This window comes from Dendrobates tinctorius, unplaced genomic scaffold, assembly GCF_039654945.1.
Source record: "Dendrobates tinctorius isolate UK_male_01 unplaced genomic scaffold, ASM3965494v1 ptg000093l, whole genome shotgun sequence".
Taxonomy (NCBI): Eukaryota; Metazoa; Chordata; class Amphibia; order Anura; family Dendrobatidae; genus Dendrobates; species Dendrobates tinctorius.
In genome coordinates this window covers 12,075,403-12,096,129 of record NW_027361761.1, presented here as the reverse complement: position 1 = coordinate 12,096,129, position 20,727 = coordinate 12,075,403, and the positions used below count along the sequence as shown (strand labels likewise).

Here is a 20,727-nt window from a genome sequence, read left to right as displayed (position 1 = left end):
TTATGAACCTGTCCGGCACTTGGACCCATGCTGTTGGGAGGAAATTAACTTTATTCCTTCCTGCAGCATTCAGGCTCCAGTCATAGGGGGGGCACCATTGCAGGTTCAGTCACCGCTTTGTGCATGGAGAGCAGTGTATGTAACCACACCCCGGCACTGACTGACAGCAGCTCAGCATTAGACCTGGCTTTCAGTCACCGTTCCCTATACACAGAGGAATAACTGAACCGTCTCCAGCGCCGTCCTTACGACTGGAACCTGGACACTGCTGGGGGAATAAGGTTCATTTCCTTCTGGTAGTGTGGATCTAATTACCAGCATTGAGCAGGTTCACATCACTATTAACCTGCAGATTAACCCCATATCTGCAGGTTAATAAGGTTTTTTTCAGATGACAGGTTCGCTTTAATGCGAACCTGTCGATACGCGTTTCGACCAATATGTTCATTTTCCAAGGGCTTGGAAAAAGAACAGTGTTCAAAATGCGTTGCTACTGCTACTTCGCACACATGCGAATTGTCCGTGTATCTCTGTTTTTATGCATGTTTGGAAGCTGGATTTTTCTGTTTTTCTTGGATTGCTTCACGTGTGGCTACACGGAATCTGAGCTTCCACACACCACCAAAAGCCAAGACAGGTGAGCTGGTGATTTTATTCATTGAATATGAAGGAAGCAGTAGCTTGAGTGTCTGATAAAGCAGGAAGTGAATTTTAGACTACCATAGGATCTCACTGGACTGCACCCTGGCTCTAATCACCAAATAAGAAATACTAAACAAGTAGGTAATAAGATTGAGGTATTCATTTCAATTATATAATTATAAGGAACCTAGACATTCAATTATCAAAACATATGTTTGTCTATGATCACTAGCTCAGATCTGGACTATAGAAGGCGTCTCCAACCTTGGTTCTCTAGATGGGCTACAGCTTCCAATCCATGTGGGCCTGGAGAAGATTGGTCTACTTTTTGCTAGAAAATCTCCATCTGTTTCCCAGCATTGACTGCTTTTTAATGGACTTGTCCCTAGGAACGTGGTATGGCTTGACTCAAATAGGTCATAGGAGGTGTTGTAAACCCAACAGCTGGTGTAAGGTCCAACTCAGCACCAGGAAGTGCCTGAAATGTGAAGTTCTGAAGCAATCTTGTAAAGAAGAGGAACAGCTCCATTTTTGCCAGGTTCTCCCCTGCACAACTTCTCTTTCCTAGAGAAAAGAAAATGGCATCACATTAGAAATATGTGAATTATCTTTATAATTCTACTGCTCTTATATATCAGAGGTAATACAGTATGTTAAAAATCTTCTCCTGACCAGAGTACCCTCTCTTATTTTGAAGTACAAGAAAAAGTTACAAGTGACCTGTGAACTACTAGGAGAAGGAGGGGAATCCTTGGTGGGATTTTGAAGCATTTTTGTGGGCTTCAGTTGTCTCATTGTGGTAGAAACGTAGGAAATGTGGTTCACTTTAGGGGACTAACTCGGGTTAACACCATTATGAAGGTTACACTGGGGTCCATTGCAGCCTACACTACATAGCTTTGTGACAGGTTTATGAGAAACCTGACTTAAACTGTATAAGGGCACACTGCTGCTAGCAGTTTATGGGGTCACACTATTACTTTACACTTTATATGATGAAGACATAATTTTCCAGAAGAAGTTTTCATGTTATTGAATCAGCGAAATGGTTAAAGAGTAGTTGTCTGCCTGGCTCTTCTTGTAGAGAAACCTCCGACCCCAGCGATTTACATTGTCATTGAACGTGGCAGAAGGAGAAAGCTCCCTCTGTCACCGCCATTTCCCTTTCACATATAAGTAGTGCATGTTTACATCTTAATCTCTTAAAGATGCAGCCATTTTGGGCCTTAAAGGGAATCTGTCACCCCATTTTTGCCCTATAAGCTGCGGCCACCGCCATCAGGGGCTTATCTACAGCATTCTGTAATGCTGTAGATAAGCCCCTGATGAAACCTGAAAGATGAGAAAAACACATTAGATTATACTCACTGGGGGAAGGGGGGTGCAGTGGGTGCCCTGTTGAGGGCAGAGTAAAGTACTGCAGTGCACAGGCGCCGGGAAATGTCAGAGAGGTCCGGCGCCTGCGCACTGCAGTACTCTGCTCTGCCCTCAACAGGGCAGATAAAGTACGTGTGCGCAAGAGCCGAGGAAGAAGCAAGGAGGAGGACGTCATCTCTAGAAGATGGGAGGCGCCGGATGGGATGGCGACACCCATCCGACCGGACACCGGGGTGAGTATAATACAACTTGTTTTTCTTGTCTTTCAGGTTACATCGGGGGCTTATCTACAACATTACAGAATGCTGTAGATAAGCCCCTGATGGCGGTGGCCGCAGCTGATGGGGCTAAAATGGGGTGACAGATTCCCTTTAAGGACACGGTATATTTTTTTCTCCATTTTTTTTTATTACTATTGTTAAAGAGTCAAAACTGTTTATTTTTTCAATTGAGGTGGCCAAATGAGGGATTGTTTTTAGAGAAATTAAAGTATAACTAATTTGTCAAAATAATGTGTTGAAACGAATTTGTTTTTTTAATGGGAAGGTGGTAAAAGCAGTTGTTAAATTAGGAGGGGCTATTTTTGTATTACGCATTATGTTTGTATGTGCCTATCAGCTGACAAGCCCACAATAATCTTCAAGCAAAAATTAGGTTCAATGAATTAATTTGGTACAATCATTGCCTTTTTGACTAGTTTTGTGCTTTTTTGGTCTATTTGCTGACAATTCATTATTCTATGTGTTTGTTTTATACAGTAAATACTTGCCAGTTTCTTTTTTGTTCTCTGCTTCGTTGGCGGAGTTCAGTGATTCCAGATATTTTTTGCTTTATTCACCAATTGTGACTTAAGAAATAGCAAAGTTTGTCTCTACTTCACTCCAGTCCTCACCACTCCCTTGTGTAATTTTGAGTACATCAAAAATTTGGCAAAACTTTTCCAACTTTTGGCTTTAAGTGTAAATTTGTGGTGCCAAAAGTTGAAAAAACAGTTGTTTGATGTACGCCATTTGGAAGAATTTTCATATAGAAATGGGTACTAATACCACAAGAGAAAAAGGAAAGTGACATCATGAATTTGGGGCCATAGTCTGTAAATTTTTCAAAATATTTACATCTTATTGAAGCATGGCCATCCATGTCAATAAAGGGTGTTTCCTTAACTTAGTACCAGAGTTATAAGACAAGTACAGCCTTGCAGTATATGCATTGTACATCCATGTATATTCTAAAGCTTCTCGGCTTACCTGCTGAAAATGGCAAAAATGCTTCATTCCGCATAAACTTTCCCTTGGAGTCAAGGAAATGTCCAGGGTAAAACTCATTTGGCTTCTCAAAGTGGGCCTCATCTCGAAGGACGGAAGTCAACAGGGGCATAACATATGTTCCCTGTAAAAAGAAAATACATCGAGATTGTAACCTGCATACATGTTGTAAAAAAAATGTACTAAACACTGAAATCTAGAGTTGAGCAAAAAAAACATTCACAGGACTCTGGTTCAATGGCAAAGTACGCGGATCAGGGTCCTGCGAACATCCTACTACCCGAGAGCAATTATAGTTGAAAGTTCTAGAACTTGGGTCTTACTATCTTTGAGGGGAAAGTGCTACAGAAGGTTGTTTTGATAAAAAGAGCATTCCGTGGAGGAGACAGGAGCTGACCAATCACTGCCATCATCTGTACGCCAAATGAATACCAAGTAATAGTTTTGGGGGGAAAAAAGCAAGGATTTCGAAGCCACATATAACATTTATATTTCTTATTCCAGGAAGAAAGACAGATCTCCTAATAAAGTCTATAAAAATTTCATAAACTTTCCATTCTGAATAAAATTTAAAAAAAAAATAAAAATATAGTCTGAGAGTAATTAATCATTTTGACTACAAGTTACAAGTAATTAAACAAAGTTGACTTACTTTTGTGATGAAATATCCTTTGAATGTGACATCTTGGGTCGTGGCATGGGGGAGATTAGTAGGAATGATATTGGCAAATCTTTGCACTTCATGGATGACAGCGTCTGTATAGGGCATTAACTTCCGGTGCTCCGACTGAGGTTCAGATGACCCAATAACTTTTTCTATTTCACTTTGTACATTTTCTGGAAAAAAAAGCCAATTATTTGTTTGATTCATTCTCACTAGGGAATTAACAATGCTATTTTTTAATATTATATCTAGAAAGGAAAATCTTTTGACATACAAATTTGTCAGACTTAAAGTCTTTCCAAGAGATTTGAGTTGCTGAACATCAAAAAGTACTTCAAAGCCTCTAATTGCCCTGAAAAACCTGTGTAACATTCTCTTTTTTCCCGAACATATTAATCTTCTTCTCTGCTGAGCTGTCCCACACTTGATCTGTACTCTTCTTCAATGCTTCACAGCTTTCTCACCCTATCCCTATGGCCAAGCTGTGACATCCTCTCATTCACATTCATGAGTAAATGGCTCCTGCATTCCCTGTCTCGGCTTTCATACAGGCTATGAGAGTCAATCTTAGCTGGTTGTGCTATAGCATTAGATGGGATAGCTGGATGGAATTTTGGGAAGCCCACTTCAATTCACACTACACTCTGAACCAAGAAGTATTCCAGGCTCTAGCCTCAAGATGGGGGGATCCAGAAGTCGACCTGTTCGCGAATGCACAAAATACAAAGTCTGCGACCTATTTTTCCCTCAGTCCCTCGCACGGAGCCAGGGGGACGGATACATTTGCCCATCCATGGGTCTTCAGACTAGCCTACGCCTTTCCACCAATCCCGATGCTGGCAAAAACCCTACAAAAGATCAGAGCAGACAGTCAAGACAATCCTGATGGCTCCAATGTGGCCAGGGCGAAGCTGGTACAGCGCTCTGTTGGACATGGCCCAGGAAGGTCCCTTGATATTACCCCAGAAGACCGACCTCCTGTTCCAGGGTCCATTGCTACACCCGGACCCAGCCAAGCTATCCCTAGCAGCCTGGTTATTGAGGCCAACATTCTGAAGGCCAAAGAGTTGTCGGATGAGGTAATCTGGACCCTCCAAAAGAGTAGAAAGCCGATAACGAATGCAATCTACGGGAAAATATGGAAGAGATTTTCCTCCTGGTGCCTCCCAAAGGTCCCTGACCCTGCCCATCCAAATATTGCCCAAATACTAGACTTCCTACAGAAAGGGTTAGATCTAGGGCTTACTCCGAGTACGTTAAAAGTACAGGTATCTGCCCTAAGTGCCTTTTTTGACCATGACCTAGCAAAACACCGCTGGGTCAAGCGATTTATGATAGCAGCAGGCATGATTTGCCCTTCGCTCCCTAGCCGGGTTCCCCCTGGGATCTTAATTTAGTTCTTAACAGCCTAACACAGGCCCCGTTTGAGCCCCTGTCAAAAGTCCCATTAAAAATGCTCACACTCAAAACAGTGTTCCTTGTGGCGATCACATCAGCTAGACGAGTGGGGGAGCTACTGGCCCTTTCAGTACAGGAACCTTATCTCCTACTCAATTCAGACAGTATAGTACTATGTCTAGACCCCTCCTTTATGCCCAAGGTGGTGTCAGACTTTCATAGAAGCCAGGATATCGTGTTGCCCTCATTCTGCCCAAATCCTTCTAACCCGAAGGAAGCGAAATTTCATACCCTGGATGTTCGCAGGGTTGTTCTCCGTTACCTCGAAGCAACCAAGGATTGGAGAATTGACCAGAACCTGTTTCTTCAGCATTCAGGAAGAAATAAAGGGAAGAAGGCTGCAAAGAACACGATAGCGGGCTGGATCAAGTAGTCCATCTCTCTGGCATATTCTGCAAGACATCTCTCTCCTCCGGAGTCGTTAAAAGCCCACTCCACTCCACTCGCTACGTCCTGGGCAGCAAGGGGAAATACGTCTTCAGAGCAGATATGCAGAGCGGCCACCTGGTCCTCTGTGCAGACCTTTACTAGACACTATAGACTGGATTTCAATAGGGATCTGACATTCGGCAGACGCGTCTTGCAGGCCGTAGTCCCTCCCTAAAAAAAAATTAACGTTGGCATAACTCCAAGGTGGCTGTCGTGGAAGGTGACTAGAGAAAATAGAATTAGACTTACTGGTAATTCGGTTTCTAGGAACCTTCCACGACAGCACTAATTTCCCTCCCTATATGAGATATTTACCTGAGGATTCCTGCTCTACTGGCGGTAACTATTCATGCTAGTATGTTCAGAAAAAACACTGAGGGAGCAGGAAGGGGAGGGTTATTTAACCTCTGTGTGTTCCTGTCCCCTATTAGGGTGGGGAGACAACCTCCAAGCTGGCTGTCGTGGAAGGTGACTAGAGAAACAAGTGGTTTTAACACAACACTTTGTTCTCAATTATCTTACAGCTTAAGACCCTTAACCCCATTACCACCAAGGGTGCTTTGCACGTTAATGATCGGGCCAATTTTTACAATTCTGACCACTGTCCCTTTATGAGGTAATAACTCTAGAACACTTCCATGTATCCTGGTGATTCTGACATTGTTTTCTCGTGACATATTGTATTTCATGTTAGTGGTAAAATTTCATTGATATAACTTACATTTGTGAAAAAAGAGGAAATTTGGCGAAAATTGTGAAAATTTTGTAATTTTCCAACTTTCAATTTTTATGCCCTTAAATCACATTGTTATGGCACACAAAAAACTAAATAAGATTTCCCACATTTTTACTTTACATCAGCACAATTTGGGAACCAATTTTTTTTTTCTTAGGAAGTTATAAGTGTTAAAATTGACCAGCGATCTCATTTTTACAACACCATATTATTTTTAGCGACCACCTCACATTTGAAGTCACTTTGAGGGGGTCTATATGATAGAAAATACCCAAAAGTGTTACCATTCTAAAAACTGCACCCCTCAAGGTGCTCAAAACCACATTCAAGAAGTTTATTAACCCTTCAGGTGCCTCACAGGAATTTTTAAAATGTTTAAAGGCCCTGTCACACTTAGCGATGTACCAGCGATCCCGACCAGCGATATGACGCGGTCAGGATCGCTGGTACATCGCTAAGTGGTCGCTAGTGAGCTGCCACACAGGCAGATCTCACCAGCGACATCGCTACTTACCTGTCACACCAGGCGATCCTGCGTCCTCCCGCCCGGCTCCACGTGTCGCTCGTTGTCACAGCAGGAAGCGCCGCAGGAAGCAGACGACGAGAAACGGTCCAGGACGTTCTCGCGCGATCAGCGATAACCAGCGGGGGAGCGGGTCGTAGGTAAGTATCAGACACAAGTTATAGCGATATTGGTAGCGATATCGCTTAGTGTGACAGGCCCTTAAAAAATGAACATTTAACTTTTTTTCACAAAAAAATAAATTAGGTCCAATTTTTTTTTATTTTACCAAGGGTAACAAGAGAAATTGGACTACAAAAATTATTGCGCAATTTGTCCTGAGTACTCTGATACCTGATATGTGGGGAGGGACCCACTGTTTTGGTGCATGGCAGAGCTCAGAAGGGAAGGAGCGCCGTTTGACTTTTTCAATGCAAAATTGGCTAGATTTCTGATCTGACGCCATGTCACGTTTGGAGAGCCCCTGATGTGCCTAAACAGTGGAAACCCCCCACAAGTGACTCCATTTTGGAAACTAGACCTCCCAAGGAACTTATCTAGATATGTGGTGAGAACTTTGAACCCCCAAAGGCTTCACAGAAGTTTATAACGTACAGCCGTACAATTAAAAAAATAATATTTTTTCCACAAAAATGATCTTTTCACCCCCAATTTTTATTTTCCCAATGGTAACAGGACTCGAAAAGTTATTTTGCAATTTGTCCTGAGTACGCTGATACCCCATATGTGGGGGTAAATGACTATTTTGGCGCATGGCAGAGCTTGGAAGAGAAGCAGCGCCATTTGACTTTTTTGGCTGGAATTGAGATCGGACGCCATGTCGCATTTGTTAAGCCATTGATGTGCCAAGAGAGTGGAAACGCCCACAAGTGATCCCATTATGGAAATTAGGCCCCCGTAGGAACTTATCTAGGTGTGCGGTGAGCACTTTGAACCCCCAAGTGCTTCACAGAAGTTTATTACGCCCGGGCATGAAAACAAAAAAATCATTTTTTCCACAAACATGATCTTTTAGTTTCCAATTTTTTTATTTTGCCAAGGGTAAGGGGAGAAATTGGCCCCCAAAAGATGTTGTCCAATTTGTCCTGAGTAAGCTGATATCCCATATGTTGGAGAAAACTACTGTATGGGAACATGTCGGGGCTCGGAAGGGAAGTAGTGACGTTTTGGAATGCAGACTTTGATGGAATGGTCTGTGGGTGTCATGTCGCATTTGGAGAGCCTCTGATGTACCTAAACTGTTGAAACCACCCACAAGTGACCCCATTTTGGAAACTAGACCCCCCAAGGAACTTATCTAGATGTGGTGAGCACTTTGAACCCCCAAGTGCTTCACAGAAGTTTATAACGTAGAACCATAAAAAAATAAAAAAAGCATTTTTTTCCACAAAAATGACATTTTTGCCCCCAATTATTTTTTCCCCCAAGGGCAACCGGAGAAATTGGACCCCAAAAAGTGTCGTGCAATTTGTCCTGAGCAGGCTGATACCCCATATGTGGGGGCAAACCACTGTTTGGGCACATGGCAGAGCTTGGAAAGAAAGGAGCACCATTTGACTTTTTCAACGCAGGATTGGCTGGAATTGAGATCAGATGCCATGTTGCGTTTGGAGAGCACCTGATGTGCTTAAACAGTGGAAACCCAATTCTAACTCCAACCCTAACCCCAACACACCCCTAACCCTAATCTCAGCCCTAACCCTAGCCCAAACGGAAAGTGAAAATAAATAATTTTTTTAAAATTATATTATTTTTCCCTAACTAAGGGGGTGATAACGGGGGGTTTGATTTACCATTTATGGCGGGTTTTTATGTTTGGCAGCTGTCGCACACTAAAAGACGCTTTTTATTGTAAAAATAGTTTTTGCATCACCACATATTGAGAGCTATAATTTTTCCATATTTTGACCCACCGAGTCATGTGAGGTCTTATTTTTTGCTGGACGAGTTGACTTTTATTGGTACCATTTTCGAGCACGTGACTTTTTTTTATCACTTTTTATTCCGATTTTTGGGACGCAGAATGAACAAAAATCAGAATTTCATGAATTTCTTTTGGGGGTGCGTTTACACCGTTCCGCATGTGGTAAAATTGATAAAGCTGTTTTATTCTTCGGGTCAGTACGATTACAGTGATACCCCATTTATGTCTTTTTTTTATGTTTTGGCGCTTTTATGCAATGAAAACAATTTTATATAAAAAATTATTTTTGCATCGCTTATTCTGCGAGCTATAGCTTTTTTATTTTTTTGCTGATGACGCTGTGTGGTGGCTCATTTTTTGCGGAACAAGATGACGTTTTCAACAGTACCATGGTTATTTATATCTGTCTTTTTGTTCGGCAGTATGATAAAGCATTCTTTTTTGCTTTTTTTATGGGGTTCACTAAAGGGGTTAACTAGTTGGACAGTTTTATAGGGCGGGTTGTTACGGACAAGGTGATACTAAATGTGTAGTTTTATTCTTTTTTATTTACAAAGTAAAAATTTTAGTTTTTTTTATTTGAGATTTTTTTTATTTTTACACTTGATATTTTAATTTTTTAACCATTTTATTGTCCCAGTGTGGGACAATATAATAAAGTGTCAGATCGCGACATGCAGCGATCTGACAGGCACTGCAGGAGGCTCTCAGCAGGCACTGATAAAGCCGCCCCCCTGCAGTCCCCCGTGGCCATATTGGATCCAGGGGCCTGCAGGGAGGGAGGCCGTCAGAACAGCGCTATCACATCGCGCTGTTCCGAGGGTCCAGGGAAGCACGCAGGGAGCCCCGGTACATTGCGATCAGGTTTGATTGCAGTGTGCCAGGGGTTAATGTGTCGGGGTCGGTCCATGACCACCCCTGACACAGTGCCGGATGTCAGCTGTGATAATCAGCTGACACCCGGCCGGGATCAGCAGTGCCCCCCTCCCCGGGAGCGCCGCTGATCGCAATGACGTACTATCCCGTCCATGGGAATTAAGTCTCAGGTCACATGGACGGGATAGTACGTCTAATGGCAGAAAGTGGTTAAAGAAGTGACTTTAAATTGCCTTTAGGGTCTACAGCAAAAATTTAAATGGAATTCCTATGAGCATTTATTTATTTTACTCGCTTACATAGCACCATCATTTTCCACCGTGCCATCCAGGCTTAATCATCGCTGTCCCCTTTGGGGCTCACAATCTAAATTCTGGTTGCTAGTTGGGCATGCATGAATTGGCCAAATTATGTGCCAACGTCTCAATTTTTTCTTATTATCCAGAGCAGAATTGCTGTTCATATTTCAGATATTCCATGTCTACATGCTTTAGTTCAACAGAGATCAACTTTTTTTGGTATATGGGGGTGACTGCTCCTAGTTTGCGCCTGTTCACATTAGCCTTGAAATGCCAGTCAGTCTTGTGTTATTTGCATGTTAACTCTGAGTGAGCAGTCCGACCTTCAACATGTGGTGGTTTAATTACATGTCCTACCTACCCTTATATACAAGCTTCTGAGAGAGGTATCTGCATTTACCCTGTAATTCAGACTTCAGCCTAAGGCTGGGATCACACACAGCGAGATACGGCCGGCCGAGTCTCGCAGGTTAAAACCAAGCTCCGGCACTCCGGAGCGGAGTGTGCAGCCGCACAGCAATACATGGAGCTGCACGCTGCGCTCCGGAGTGCCGGCGCCAGAGCTTGGTTTTAACCTGCGAGACTCGGCCGTATCTCGCTGTGTTGTGTGTGATCCCGGCCTAAGAGAGGTATTCACACTACACATGTAGGGTTCCAGCAGGGTAACACCACCTTGTCGTTGGTTGCTGGGCAAGCATTAATAGGCCAAATAATGTGCTAAGCTGGCATCTCAATTTTTTCTTATCATCCAGATCAGTATTGCTATTCATATTTTGTATGTTCCATGTCTACATGCTTTAGCAGGATAGAGTGCAACTTTTGTATCTTGTAAAAGTAGGTGGCTGCTCCTAGTATGCACCTATTCACATTAGCTTGGAAGTGCCAGTCAATCTTTTGATCTTTTGTTATTTTTTGTTTTGTATAATCTAAATTCCTATCAGGATATCTTTGGAGTGTGGGAGGAAATGCAGAGAAACATGGGGAGAAACATGGGGAGAACATAAACTCCTTGCAGATATTGTCCTTGGTGGGACTTAAAACCTGGACTCCAGCTCTGTAAATCAACAGTGCAAACCAATGTGCTGCCCACAAACATTTATTTTGTGTCATAAAATGGTTAAAAGGAGATATTCACCATTACAATCTAATTTAGTGAAGACAATTCTATGGAAAAAAAATATATTTTTATAGTAGATTTGTTCGGAGACCGTTTCTTACTTTGTATCTCTGGATATTTCATCATTAGAAGAAGTCCCCATCGTAGAGTTGTCGAGGTTGTCTCCATCCCAGCAGCAAACAGGTTGCCGACAAGTATCACTAAATTGTCATTGTGGAAATATGATGAAAATTCAGATTTTTCCTAAAGCAAGCACAAAAACCTTCTCAAACAGGTGGATCATAACGAAGGTCGTACGTACAATAACAGTGAATAGATATTACACAATGGGAATATAAAAATCTTCAAAAGAATTCTCAGATGGCAAACACCGTGGGATATTTACTACTATGCTTAAAAAAAAAACCTTCACATCTTTTGTTGACATGACTGAATTTTGGTGGTGGATGTATGGGTGTTAAACCCTTCAGAATGCAAAAATAAAAAAGGAGCAAGAGTGCATGGCCAAGTCTTGCTCTTCTTTGAGGCTTAAAGTGAATGTAACAAAAAAAAATCATGGTATAAAATATGAAAAATTATTGAAAGCTAGAAATATATATTTTTTTAAAAACATTAAGGGAAGCAGCTTTCACATTGGATATGAAAACCAAGTGTACTCACATTATGACTGCAGTAAAAGTGGGAAGGATCTGCTCTCATGTGGCAGATATCACGCCTTCCTTTTGTATCAGGAGTGGTGTGGGATAAAGTATAGGATCACAGTGCGGAGCCATTTTGTTGATGACATCATTGTGGTACTGACATGTGGACAGTGTCACTGAAGACTGCCAGCAACGTTGATGATTTTAGCTTTCCTGCTAAAGCAAAAATTTTAAAAAAATGGAGCCCCACCATACAGTGCAGAATAACCTTGTAATAAATACTGTAAATGCAGTTCCTCAATTGTTATATGGGTTTTGTTTACAGTGTTAATTTTTTTTTTGGTAAAAATTATCTGGTAACTTTATTCTCCAGGTCAGTATGATTTCAGCAATACCAAACTTGCGTATATACACATATTTTTTTATTGTGACGTTGAGAAAAAAAAAAAAAAAAAGCTTGTTAATTTTTGATTTTTCCATCAATGAAAATTTGCAAGTTCTTGTTTTTTTTATATATGGATAGATAGAATGTAGTGATACCAAAAGTTTTTTTTAATTTTGTTTTTTAATGGTTAGAATTAGAGTTGAGCGAAACAGGTCGGTCAGATTCAAAAATCGCCGACTTTCGCCAAAATCTGGTTTCGCCGATCGAAACCCGACCCTAGCGTGAGGTCGGCCATGAGGTCGCCGATCAGTGCACCCAAGTTGCGTTTCAAATGATGCTTTCAGCGCCTTTTCTCACCCAATGATGAGGACGCACACTGTGGGCAACGCGATGACATCTAGTAGTGGCCAGCACCATCTTAGAGAAGGGCATTGAAGTGATTGGCTGGCTTTGTGTGGCGTCACAGGGGCTATAAAAGGGCATGCACGCCGACCGCCATCTTACTTCTGCCGATCTTACAATAGGGAGAGGTGCTGCTGCTGATTCTGAACAGGGAGAGCGTTAGGCAGGGAAGAAGAAAAAAAAACTGCTTCTGCTGATAGCGCTTTTCACTGTACAGTTAGTGTGCAGTGCAAGGGTAGGATTTTTGTTGTGTGCAGCAGCGCTGGTGGTGATTAGGCTTCCTTTTAAGGCTACCTGCTAGCTGCATTGCTGTGTGCACACTGCTGTTCAAACAGTTTTTTTCACAGCACTCCAACTTTTATTATTTTGTCCTGGTGAGTTACTGAGCGTTCATTTTTTCACACATCGTCTAGCGGTGTACGCTCCTCACACACTACCGTGTATTCCGGCTGGTATCACGGACAAATACAAGCTGTGAGTGACTCTGGAAGAAAAAGCCGAGGAGTTTGTCCGTTTTTCAAACAGTTTTGTATATCTGCTGTTTGATTACAGTCAAAGCTAGATAGAGACAGCGTGTGTCAGTCTAAATACAAATACACAGAGCTTGACAATTTTACATACACATACTGTACAGCGGTGTACGCTCCTCACACACTACAGTGTACTGCCCTCTAGCACGGACAAATAGAAACTACCTGTGTATGACTCTGGAAAAAAGAAACAAGGAGTTTTTCCATTTTTCCAGGCCTTAAAAAAACGAGGAGTTTTTCCAGACATACACCTTAGAGTCGTGTTCGTTTTTCAAACAGTTTCGTATAACTGCTGTTTGATAATGGTCTAAACTAGACAGAGACAGCGTGTGTCAGTCTGTATTCAAATACACGGAGCTTGACAATTTTTTTTTTTTTTTTTTTTTTTTTACACACATCGTATAGAGCTGTCCGATTCTCCAACAGTATTGTATATCTGCCGTTCGCATTACAGTCACTTTTATACCTAGTCAGCGTGTGTGTGTGACACTCCATAAATACATATACGGAGATTGTTAGTTGCACAAAAATCGTATACAGCTGTACACTTCTGATACAGTTCCGTATATCTGCTTGTTGGATTACGGTCCAATACATACTGTGAGAGTGTCTGTGATTAACATAATAAATACGTTGATTTAATTTGTTTAATACACCTTACACAGCAGGACGCTCCTCATACAGTACAAGCTCTCTGCTGGTATTTTTGGTACATTCTCCCAAACATGAGGAAGTATGGTGGAAGAGGTTGCGGACGTGGGCAGGGGGGCGCAGCTGGTACTGATTGTGGTGGTGCATCGGCTGGTTCTGGCAAAAGCACAAGAGCAGCTAAGGCAGGAGGTGTCGAGCCTGCGTCATCTTCTGGCCCAAAAAGGCCTGTAAGGTTGCCTTTTCTTGGAGTAGGAAAACCGCTTTCAAAGCCGGAGCATCAGGAACAGGTTTTGGCGTACACTGCCGAAACAGCCACCAGCTCTATTGCCTCCTCTTCTGAACGGTCAAAACCTGCAAGCACGGAGTCATCAGTGCAGTGTTCTGGTCATAAAAACCCCTTTCCTTGTGTCCTTCACCCCCAGCAAAAGTTAAGGATGCGGCAGCCCATACTTCAGATTACTCTATGGAGCTCTTTTCACATAACATGCCTGGGTTATCCAGTCAAATCCTGAATTCCCCAGTCCAAGAAGAATCTTACATGGAGTGCACTGATGCACAGCCACTGCTAGATGATTCTGCTGGTTCATTAACCCACAGCACTACATTGCCCTCGCAGTCTATTGAGCCAGAATCTGACCCTGATGAAACCCAGGTGCCCCTTCCCGCATGCTCTACCACCTTACACGGTGACACAGAGGAAGGTAAAGAGGAAGGTGCAGATGACTTTGAAGAGGAGGTGATGGATGACCCAGTTCTGGACCCGGATTGGCATCCATTGCGGCAGGAGGGTGGCGCTGGCAATAGTTCAGATAGTGAGAAGGATCAGCAGCAGGCATTGACATTGCAGCAGCGGTTATCTAGCAGGCCCGTAGCTGTCCTAAAACGTGGAACAAAAACTAAAAGAGTTGCAGGACAGCTTGACCAGACGGTCAACTTAGCACAGCGTGCAAGGCCAGAAAATGTTTACCATAGTAGGAAGAGTGCAGTGTGGCACTTCTTTGTCCAAAATCCTACTGATGAGGCCAAGGTTACCTGTAAGAAGTGCGGAAGGACCTTTAGCCGAGGTAAACAACTCAGAAATTTGAATACCAGTTGCATGCTTAGACATTTAACTAACATGCACTTGCAAGCGTGGACGGACTACAAAACCTCAGGTGGCGCATGTGCACCTGCTCTGACTGAAGGTAGACAACAACAGTCCATCGCTACCCCCACTGTAAGACCACCGCCATCATTAAGCACACCACCAGCACTAAAGGTGGAGGTGTCGTTGCAAGGCCAAATCACTCAGGGAATCACAATGGTTTTGCAAGACAACACTGAATCTAGGCCATCAACACCAATACCATCAGTAACCCACTCTCACTGCATCTGGTCCACCATTACTTCCCCCATATGCAGCTCTCCAGTCCAGCTCACCCTACCTGAGTAGGACAAGAAAGTACTCATCCTCTCATCCGCGTACACTGTGTTTGAATGCCTACATTGCCAAACAAATCTCATTAGAGATGATGCCCTACCGTTTGGCTGAAAGCGAAGCTTTCCGCAACCTCATGACCCATGCTGTCCCACGCTATGACCTACCCAGTCAGCACTTTTCTCAAGAAGCAATCCCTGCCCTCCACCGGCATGTGAAAGACCGCATTGTCCATGCACTAAAACAGTCAGTGAGTGGAAAGGTGCACCTCACAACGGATGCATGGACCAGTAGGCATGGCCAGGGCTGTTACGTGTCCATCACTGCGCACTGGGTTAATGTGGTGGATGCATGCACCACTGGGGACAGCAGCAGTGGAACAGTGCTGCCTAGCCCATGGTATAGGAAACAGTTGGCTGTAAGCTTTCGCTCCTCTATCAGCGAAAGCTCGTATACAGAGCGCAGTCGCACAAGCACTTCATCCGCAGCTGGCAGTGTTGCACACGAGGTGTCCCACTATCGAACAGCTAGTGGTAAGCGTCAGCAGGCTGTGTTAAAGATGATGTCTTTGGGTGATAACAGACACACCGCGGAGGTACTGGCCGACTACTTGCAGCGACAAACAGAGTCATGGCTGGGCAGTCTACATCTTGAGGCTGGCAAGGTAGTCAGTGATAATGGCCGTAAATTTGTGGCAGCCATAGCCCGTGCAAAACTCACACACATACCTTGCCTGGATCACACTTTGAACCTGGTGGTGCAGTGCTTCCTTAATAATTATCCGGAGTTAACATCCCTGGTCCATAAGGTGCGAAGACTGTACTCACACATCCGTCGCTTGGCCATACACTCCAGTCATATGCAGAAGCTGCAGCGATTGCTCCACCTCCCAAAGCACCGCCTAATCATAGACGTTGCAACAAGGTGGAACCCTGCACATGGTTGAGAGGCTGTGCGAACAGAGGCAAGCTGTAATGCATTTGTGGGAGGATACACAGGCAGGCAGTTTGAGGGCAGACATGGAGTTGTCTGGTGTGCAGTGGTCAAAGCTGAAAGACCTCTGTAAATTCCTTCAGTGTTTTGAGGAATTCACACGGCTGGTAAGCGCAGACGATGCCTTCATCAGCATGAGCATCCCACTTATGCGTCTGCTCATGCAAAGTTTGACACACATTAAGGATCAGGCATTTGCAGCGGAGGAGGAGGGAAGCCTTGATGACAGTCAGCCATTGTCTGGTCAGGGAACTGTCCTGGACGAGGTGGAGGAAGAAGAGGAAGGGGAGGATGAGGATGAGGGGGATGATTATTTTGGGCAGGAGGATGATTCTCAGGGGGCAAGAGAAAATGTTGGCATTCCAAGGTCAGGGACAGTGTTTGTGCTTGACTGTAGGGATGTGGATTTGCTAGAAACTGCTCCTACACCCACCACGGGCAGTGCATCATTGACACCTGGAACATTGGCCCACATGTGTGATTATGCCTTGCGGATCCTAAAAAGGGACCCCCGCATTGCCAAAATGATGAGGGATGACGACTACTGGCTGGCCAGCATCCTCGATCCATGTTACAAAGGCAAATTACACAACATCATGATACAGGAGAACCTAGAGATAATATTGGCAAACAAACAAGCAACTCTGGTAAACCGTTTGTTTGAGGCTTTCCCAGCACACAGCAGCGGTGCTGGTTCTCCCACGAGCCGTAGTGGGCACAATGGAAGAGGTGTTCGCTGTGCACACAGCAGAAGTGGCGTTGGAGACAGGGGTTTAATGACCATGATGTGGAATGATTTCTCAAGTACCGCTCACATGACTGCTAATACTGCATCGATTAAAAGTGACAGGAGGCAGCAGTTGTCAACTATGGTTACAAACTACTTTTCCTCCCATATCGATGTTCTCCCTCACAGATCATTCCCCTTTGACTATTGGCCCTCTAAACTGGACGCCTGGCCTGAATTGGCACAATATGCCTTAAAGGATCTCGCTTGCCCTGCTGCTTGTGTATTATCTGAAAGAGTCTTCAGTGCTGCTGGTTCAATCCTGACAGAAAAAAGGACCCATCTGTCGACCCAAAATGTTGATGATCTAACCTTCATTAAAATGAACCATGCATGGGTTTCAAAAGATTTTGTCCCACCTTCCCCTGATGACACATAGGTTACCAGAAAAGTTCCTCGGTTTTTTCCTCCTCTTCCTCGGACTTGCCCAATTACGCCCTTTGCAGCAGCTGAATGTCTAGCCAACACATCTACATAAGCTAATTTTTAAACCTCCCTAACTGGGCTGCCCACCCCTCCCCAACGGCTGTGGTCAAGACCTGGCGCACCCGGGCAAGTGTCGTTGCTCTGAACAGGTGGATGGGCCCACTGATGGCCGACGGCAATGGCACAGGGCCCCTCATTGTACAATACAGTGTCTCAGACGGTGGGAGGGCCCACTCACCATCAGGCACACCAGCGTACTATGAGGGGCCCTGTGCCAGTACCGTCGACCACGATTGTGCCCCCCCTGCTTGGTCATGGCCACAGCACTTGCAAGTTGCAATACTTACCTCTCCCTGCTCCACCGCTGTGTAGTCTGTGCAGTTAAATCCTTCACAGGGAAGGCCACTAGAAAATTGGTGTATTGATCAATGATGGTTAAGATGTAGCTATGGCCTGTCCTGCTGGCCTCTACCTTCAGATGATCAATGGCTACCATTTGAAATGGACGTCAACTTACAAGCGGATGCAGTGGTGGTTTATGATCACCTTTTACAGTTGTGATAGTCACAGACGTGTGACATTCCTGCCACAATTTTTCAATGTCTCCTCTCATGCCAATCTAATAGAATCACCTACAGCCTGTGGCTTCTATCTTTTGCACTCCAAAATGACCAGACACATCATGATAGGCAGTGAGGACCATGGGTACATCTCTCCGTGTGATCACAATTTGATGGAGATGAGTAACGCTGATGTGATCCACGCTACTGCGATAAAGCAATCCTCTCTTTACAAAGAACCATTTTCTCTTTCTCCACAGACACAGTAATTGAGGGTCTGCATCGCCTCTGCAACATCTACCGGGAGGTTTTCCCGCGATGATTAATTCCAAAATTTCTGCTAACACTCGACTTTGTGTCTATACTTGTATCCATGTAGTTTCCAGTCGAGGAGATTCTTGACTGGTTTACTGAGATTGAAATATATGCGAAGATTTAAAAAAGTACCACAACACTGTATACTGGTGTATGCTTTGAATACCTTTCCCTTTTTCTACTTTTTTAATTCTGGTGTAATACATAGTGAGCCTGTGAGTGTCTGTGTCTGACTCCGGAAGTATAGACGGAAATTTAACCCTAGACTGGACACACCTGGTATGTGCTGATACAGTACCTTGCTTCAAAAATTTGTATTAAGGTATCATCTGTAGGATAACCAACTGTGGGGGGGGACCCTCTTCTTACCACAGACAAACACGAGACTGAGACAGAGTTTGTATTGAACAGGTCCGTTTTTAGTGCCCATCCTTTTGTCGACAACAGCAATTCACCACAGCCGTTTCACAATTCTCTATACACAGGCCCCGGTACCTTCACTTCCTTTGTAACTATCTTGGCATCCAGTTAGGTCATTCTGTCAGTTGTATCTGGTCTTGGTAAAGCTGTTTCTGGGAAACATTGTTACCAAGCTTTCACAGGAACAGATACAATTAACAGCAGTTATAGATCCATAAAAAACAAAACTGAGGTGTTAGAGGGGAGGTATAAGTTAAGTCCTGGTCGCTACTCATTGACCCTTAAAGTAATCAGAATGAAGTAATATTGACAACTGCAGTGCTCTGATCATAGTACTTGCCAGAGTACATTGCTCACAAATTCAGGTATGACTGCTGTGGTGGTAATTTCAACTAGTGACCAGTCCTTACAGCTGTCTGAAGTAACTACTGCAGTTCTGTTGCTTAGACATGTAATCACCACACACCTGTAATTGCTATGATCCAAGAGTCACAGACCACAGTAACTAGTTGTGCCAGAGTGAAATTGTACTTCAGAGCACGGCGCTGGGCTACAATAAGTTGGTACTGGCATACAACTGCAGCTGTGAACTGGGCATATCCAGTTCCCAGCTGAGGAAACCACACACAGGAGAGTTCTGTCAGAATCTGACCGCAGACTCCTATTACCTGTGTCTGCCAAATTTGCTGTTAGGCCGGAGTCAGACTTGCGAGAAACTCGGACGAGTCTAACACGTTGATACTTGGCACTACCGCCGGCACTCGGGACTGGAGCGTGCGGCTGCGTGCATTTCTATGCAGCTGCACGCTCCACTCCCGAGTGCCGATGGCAATGCCGGGTATTAAGATGAGAGACTTGTCTGAGTTTCTCGCATGTGTGTTCCAGCAAATTAAAAATAGCAGCCCTCCATTTTTTAAAATGATAAAGAAAAATACATTTTGCATCATTTATAAATTAACTTTTTAACAAAAATGCAAGACATTAAAAAAATTATATAATTATGATACCTCTCCCTTAAGAAAGGATTATTAGAAAGTCAATGGAGTCTGTCTACGGTCTCGGAGGAGAGTAGAAAAGATCAGATACAAAACGGCACAACACCAAGCTGAGCCCTTATGATCCATTGTTTTAAACAATCAGTACGGTATTTATTTCAGCACTCCCACCAATCAAAACTTCCTTTCAAAGCACAATCACATGTCAAAAGTTTTCTAAAAGTACAGAAACACTTTAATGACGTGGATTTGTAAATGTTAGCTTCCATTCACTGTTAAGCCTCATTCAGACATTAGTGAATTTTCTCTTTAGCAATGGACTGATATTCATCAGGGTTTTGGACCAGATTTTCGTCAGTGTAGCCATTCATAACACCAAATGTTTTCTCAGTGATTTTCTCACATGCTAAAATAATAAAAAAAAAAAATTTGCAAAGCTTTTTCTAACCACCCGTGTGCAGCCTGATTTTTAATGAGATATAGACAACTTGAATGTGCAATTTTGATCGATATCTCCAATTAGAGGCCGACAAGTCTCCATGATTTTTTCACGGACGCATGAACTTATAGACTACAATGGGTGTGTGATGTATTCAGGAAAAGCACGGAAGAAACCTGTACATGAAAAACAGATGTTTTAGTGAGTCTTTAAGAATGTCCTATGTTAAATACCTCTTGTTGCTTGACAAGAAAAGTGTCTATCAGAGTCCTCTGATCGTTTATGTCTAGCTGCTCCTTGTGCTTTGTGAAGGTCTCTGTAATAAACTTTTGGGTGTCAACGGCATTTTGATTGACTTTTCTGTGACCTCCCGGTAACCAGCGAATCAGAGATGTAAAAGTGTTGTACAACTGTATTGGACAAACAAAATTAAACCATTATTTCCTATGAATCCTT

General features: G+C 43.5%; 1 protein-coding gene across 3 annotated transcripts in view; it reads right to left on the bottom strand.

Moving 5' to 3' along the window:
* Window positions 1-632: 632 nt before the first annotated feature.
* LOC141098550 (cytochrome P450 2K1-like) overlaps window positions 633-20,727 on the bottom strand; it is a 42,094-nt gene continuing 21,999 nt past the window's right edge. For all 3 annotated transcript variants that reach the window (XM_073586436.1, XM_073586435.1, XM_073586434.1), the window contains 5 exons: window positions 20,505-20,681; window positions 11,412-11,553; window positions 3,937-4,121; window positions 3,267-3,408; window positions 633-1,206 (listed from right to left, as the gene is read on the bottom strand). In XM_073586436.1, coding sequence (XP_073442537.1) covers window positions 1,028-1,206; window positions 3,267-3,408; window positions 3,937-4,121; window positions 11,412-11,553; window positions 20,505-20,681 — 825 coding nt within the window. In that variant the 3' untranslated portion in view covers window positions 633-1,027. The remainder of the gene's footprint in view (window positions 1,207-3,266; window positions 3,409-3,936; window positions 4,122-11,411; window positions 11,554-20,504; window positions 20,682-20,727) is intronic.